The 5,905-nt window shown below is 47.2% G+C and overlaps 1 protein-coding gene across 1 annotated transcript; it reads left to right on the top strand.

The window, feature by feature from the left end:
- The first annotated feature begins 6 nt into the window (after nucleotides 1-6).
- On the top strand, nucleotides 7-5,184 carry LOC311509816 (integrin beta-5-like). Its single transcript, XM_084575253.1, has 5 exons — nucleotides 7-162; nucleotides 1,106-1,267; nucleotides 2,559-2,654; nucleotides 2,749-2,838; nucleotides 5,020-5,184. Exons 1-5 carry the CDS (start codon nucleotides 94-96, stop codon nucleotides 5,167-5,169), a joined length of 567 nt encoding a protein of 188 aa, XP_084431379.1. The 5' UTR covers nucleotides 7-93; the 3' UTR covers nucleotides 5,170-5,184.
- Nucleotides 5,185-5,905: the final 721 nt, after the last annotated feature.

The raw sequence follows: 5,905 nt of genomic DNA, 5'->3' as shown, positions 1-5,905 counted from the left end.
CTCTTCCCCAACTGCGTCCCCACCTTCGGTTTCCGCCACATCCTCTCGCTGACGGACAAAGTGGACCGCTTTAACGAGGAGGTGCAGAAGCAGATGGTGTCTCGCAACCGGGACGCTCCGGAGGGCGGGTTCGACGCCATCCTGCAGGCGGCGGTTTGTAAGGTAACGCCGTCCCCTCCTCTCTCTCTGAGTAAATATTTGAACTGGGTCAAGTGACGGCGCAGAGCGGGTTGGGATGCCCCCGTGACTCAACGCGTCCGGCCTGTTTGCTTGTTAATTAAAAGCACCAGGGGGGTGGAGGGAGGGTGGGGTGGCGGGTGGCGGGTGGCGGGGGGGGGGGGGGGGGGGGTAGACAGGAAGTGCAGTCTGGTGCAGCTGGTTAAACATGAGGACGAGTCTGTGACAGGCCTGGTCCCGTCCCTGCTTCCTCCTCGATGCTCCTGCCTTGTAATTTACTCACGGTTTAAAATCGCTCTGTCCCAACCTTCACTCAGCGATGGAGCTCATTTAGACACCGATCAGCCACTGGCCAGTTCATTAGGTACACCTGTGAATGCATTCTGGTCTAGTCCTGCACCAAATCATTCAGCATTAGTTTAAAATGAAACTGAGGATCAACTGAGGCCGTCGTCATGACTTGGGGAGATGATCATGAAGGGAGATTTAGATAAGAATGCATTCCCTAGTGTACCTAATGTTTTGGCAATGAGTGTATTTCTATTTTTATATCGTGTATAAAGTAAAAGCTGAGATAAATTGTTGCTGCTTTATTTTTCATGACGGCACAAAAAAAACAAAGTTTAACATCGTCACTGAACGACAGCATCCACAGCTCTAATCAGCTCTCTCCCCCTTCTCTCCCCCCTCTCTCCCCCCTCTCCCCCCCTCTCTACCCCCCACCCTCCACTGGGCCCTGCCCGTTGCTTCCTGTTGATAAAGGCCCGCTGTAGAAAGCTCTGGATGTTTGGATTAACTGCTCCCAAGCTTGTGGAAAACTTGATAACTCGTCTTTTAATCTTAAAACCAGGATGTAAATCTAAAAGTAAACGTCTCTAGAACCAAACACTGACTCTCTCTCTCTCTCTTTTTGTTTCTCGTGCTGCAGAAGAAGATCGGCTGGAGGAAGGAGGCCTACCACCTGCTGGTGTTCGCCACTGACGACGTCCCTCACCTGGCCCTGGACGGCCGGCTGGGAGGCCTCGTCCAGCCCCACGACGGACAGTGTCACCTGGACGACGAGAACGAGTACAGCGCCTCCACGCAGATGGTGAGAGGAGCGTTGGAGTGTTGTTTTTAGAAATGATTCGATCAGAAGAATTAAATTGACTCAGTCATACGAGGGTCTGTCTCAGATGTGATTTAATAACCTGGAAGATAAAACCACTTCCCCAAGGAAGTTTATCTGGAGTCTCTCCGTTGGGGACTGATTCTGTTCCTGCAAAGATCTGACGGGCCAATCAGATTGTTTGGGGGCGGGGCTTAATAATAAACCGCTGCCGTCTGAGAAGTGAGATGTTTAGAGTCTGTGACTGACCCAGAAATAACTTTAAGGGAGGAGCAGGTAACAGTGAATCATGTCACGTCTTAGCTCTGATTGGTTGGAGGAACGTCCACTAACATCTAGAAGCTGCGTCAGGCTGGGACACACGTCAACACTGTTCAGGTGAATTTCCTTAGAGAATCCACTTGAGAACGGACGCTGGACTTTCCAGTGTTTACTCACCCAGTGACTCAGAGGTCGATCTGATATGAGCGTCTCTTTGACGACGGTGTGTGGTCGCTCCGTCCGTTATCAGGATCTGACTTCATGCCCAAGAAGATAAATGTTCGTCGCTATCAGCTGCCGTCTTTCAAAGACCAGTTTTAATACGAGATGTTGATTCATCTGTGTTTTCATTCTCTAGAACTACTGGACTGGCAGGTGTTCCTAATGTTTTGACATTTTAATCTAAATAACAGAAACTCTTCAGTGTTTAGTTCAGTCCAGTTTAACAGCACCACAGACTCCATCCTCCACAATGATCATCAGGTCAATCACCACCTTCCTGACTCTGCTTCTACATCAACTCAACATTAGAGCAGTCATGAGGTGTACCTAATGAAGTGGCCAGGGAGTGTATTCAGGCATGCATGTTAAATAATGAGGAATAAAGTGAATCATGACACCAGTGAATTACTTGTAGTCTCAATCAGTTCCAGCAGAGAAGCAGTAAAATAAAACCTTCTGAAGTTGTGGAGCAAACATTTAGATCAGGACTGTTCTATTAGAATACATTGACTGGTGTACCTAATGAAGTGGCCAGTGACAAGCTTTTAATTTATCAAATCAAATCTTGAAACACGTGACGCGTTCCCTCAGAGTCATGTGGCTGACAGCTCAGCGCTAAATCATTTATTTGTTTGAGTTTAATTTCATTTCTGGATTTAATCACTGAGAGTTTTATTTTTTATATTAGTTATTTTTTTTGAAAATAAATCTCAAGTTTATTTAAGGACCAGAGGTCAGAGGTCAGAGGAGTGAATTTACCCACAATGCCTCTCTCTCTGTCTCTCTACAGGACTATCCGTCTCTGGCTCTGCTCGGGGAGAAACTGGCAGAAAACAACATCTTCCTGATCTTTGCAGTGACCAAACGTCTGTACGTCATTTATAAGGTAATGACATTAGAACATTAGAATATTATAATATTAATTAATATAGTTGTATAAGTGTTTTAATCTTAAATCGTCGTCTCTTCTCTCTCTGAAGAATTTCACCGCCCTCATTCCTGGAACCACGGTAGAAATCCTGGACCAGGACTCCAAGAACGTCATCCAGCTGATCGTGGCGGCCTACAATGTGAGTGAGGAGGAGGAGGAGGAGGAGGAGGAGGAGAGGAGGAGGAGGAGGAGGAGGAGGAGGAGGAGGAGGAGGAGGAGGAGGAGGAGGCAGGAGGGGTGGGGGTCAGGTTCAGGGTCTGCAGCAGGTTTAACAGCTGACTGGAGAGTGGAAGCAGTCAATAAATTCTCTTCCTCTCTGCTCCTTGTGGAGTAAACGGGAGGAGGCACAGAAACATGGAGGTAGAAAATACTTGTTCTCCTCCTCTTCCTCCTCCATTCCCTTCTTTTTCCCCTTCCCTTTATTCAGTTTCCTCCTCCTGCTCCTCCATCTGTTCCTCCTTCTGTGCTCCTTGTCTTCATAACTCCAGCTTCTTCTTCTTCTTTTTCTCCTCCTCCTTCTCCGTCGTCCTTCTCTGCTTGTGCACCTCCTTCTTGTAACCTTCCTCCCTTTTCTTCTCCTTGCCCGCCTTCTTCCTCCTCCTCTTCCTCCTCCATTTCCTTCCTTTCCCCCTTCTCTTTATTCTTCTACTGTTTCCTGCTCCTCCTCCTCCTTTTTCTTCATTTTTGCCGTCCTTCTCCATCTCCTTTCTTTTTCTTCATCCTCCTCCTCCTTCCTTCTCCTCGTCCGTCTTCTCCTTCTTGTTTCACTTCTTTGATCATATTTACAGCCTCTTCTTCTCCCTTCATCTTTTTTTCATCCTCTTCTGTCTAATCATGTCATTTTGTTTCGTCTCCATGGAAACACTTCACATTTAACTGAAACATCCACTGGTTTTAAATCTAGAGTTTAGAGAAACTTTTTAAAGAAACTTTCTTTGTGAGTTAATAACTGAACTCCTCTCAGACTCTAGTGAAAATGTTCTGTTTGTCTTTGGAGCTGAAGTTTTCTGCCGTGTGGAGCCAATAACACGTCGTCTCATTATCTGGCTGTCGTAGCGCTCTGTCAGGTCAGTGACATGTCGTCAGGTTTCCTGTGTGGGCGGACAGGTTTAGCAGCAGCAGCAGCAGCAGCAGCAGCGACTTGTTGTAACACTCTGCTGCAGACTGGACACGCTCAGTGAGTGGGCGTGATCTTGAACGCAGCCTGTTTGACTCACGGCCTTATTAACATTCCAGCTGCCACATTATATCCAGAGGCCTGAGGCCTGAGGCCGTCAGGGCGTCAGGGCGTCAGGGCCAGAGAGGCCGAGGGCCAGAGAGGCCGAGGGCCAGAGAGGCCGAGGGCCAGAGAGGCCGAGGGCCAGAGAGGCCGAGGGCCAGAGAGGCCGAGGACAGCACGGCTCTGAGATCAGGTTCAGGGTCACTAGAGTTCAGGTGGTTGAGGACACCTGCTCACTGAGCACAAACCAGAATGAATGAGTGAGAACAAGCTGCACAGAGCTGGTGGTGAACACAGCCCAGGTACTTCTACACACGTCTGTTCATCTGTTCATCTATTCATCTGTTCATCTATTCATCTGTTCATCTCATGGTTGAGGGGAGAGAACAATAAATTCATCTGAATATTGTTCCAGAGTCAATGTTCTGTTTAGACCAACGGAAAAGATTAGAAATCACTGATGGAAACTTCTTCTTCTTCTTATTCACCTACAAAAACTTCTCCTCCACCTCCTCTTCCTCCTTCTTCCTCTTTTATGTTTTTCCACCTTCCTCTTCCTCACCTTCTTCTTCTTCTGCCTCTCCCTCCTCCTTCTTCTCCTCTTCCTCCTTCTTGTTCTTCTCCCACAAAAACTTCTCCTCCCCTCCTCTTTCTTCTTCTTCTCCCTTTCCCTCTTCTTCCTCTTTTTCCTCTTCTTTCTTCCCCTTCCTCCTCCTCCTCTTCTTCCTCCTCCTCCATCTTCTTCCACAAAAACTTCTCGTCCCCCTCCTTGAACTTTCCCCATCTCCACCTCCTTCTCCTTCTCCCTCCTCTTCCTTTCTCCTCCTCCTCCCTCCTCCTTCCTCTTCTCCCTCCTCCTCCTCCCCCTCCTCCTCCTCCTCCTTCTTCTTCTTCTCCCATAGGATACATTTACTCATTCTGTGTTTTTACTTTTCTGTTAAATGAATAAATCTTATCCGTCCTTGTTTCCTCTTCTCTTAGAGTCTAGTTGGAGGCAGCGTATTAATGGAGACTGTAGCTGCTGTGAATCCAGTTGCAGAGAACTCAAAGGTTTTATTTCACCTTTATTTTATTAACATGTGTTCTCCTGGTTCTCCTCAGAACATCCGCTCCAAGGTGGAGCTCACAGTGTGGGACCAACCAGAGGGCATCAGCCTCTCCTTCAGCGCCACCTGCCAGGACGGGACGCCGCTGCCGGGCCTCAAGAAGTGCGCCGACTTGAAGATCGGAGACACAGTGAGTTCCTGTTGAGTCTTTTTAATGTGTCCTGCAGGTCCTCAGTGTCTCTGAGTGATTTAACAGCCTCCACGTCTTCTACAGCGTTTAATACAGAACTGGAACATGGAACATTATCAGACAGATCACTGACGTTAAGACGAACCCGAAACGTTATCAGACAGATCACTGACGTTAAGATGAACCAAGCTGTTTATTTATAATACTGACAGAGGATAAGAAAACACAGACGTCTATTGCTTTTCTGTTTGTGCTTCTCTCTCTCCTTTTTTCTTTTTCTTTTCTCCTTCTCTACTATGTACTCATCTCATCTTCCTCCTCCTTTTTCTTGCGCTCTTGTCGTCCCCCTTCTTCTCCTCCTTCTCCTTCTGTTTCTTCTTGTTCTTTTCTTCTTTTTCTTCTTCATCCCCTCCCATCATCGTCGTCGTCTTCTTCTTGATTCTATTTTCCTACTCCTTCTTCTTCTTCTTCTCATCCTTCTTCTTCTTCCTTCTCCCCATCCTTTTCCCCTTCTTCTTCTTCTTCTTCTTCTTTCTTCTCCTCATCCTCTTCTTCTTCTTCTGCGTAGATCTCTGCTGTTTCACTGATTCCACTGATCTGTGTTTAGTTTTTATAAATCGAGAAAAGATCCTGTTACAACCACAGCCTCTCTCTGTTGGCAGAAACGACTCAGTCCTGAGAAAATATTTCCTTGTGGCGTGTCCACACTGTAGTTCCTCCTCCTCCTCCTCCTCCTTCTCCTCTTTCTCCT

Source organism: Chelon labrosus, assembly GCF_963514085.1.
Source record: "Chelon labrosus genome assembly, contig: SCAFFOLD_314, whole genome shotgun sequence".
NCBI lineage: Eukaryota > Metazoa > Chordata > Actinopteri > Mugiliformes > Mugilidae > Chelon > Chelon labrosus.
Note: the sequence above shows the minus strand (reverse complement) of the source record. Positions and strands in the feature narration are given on the sequence as shown.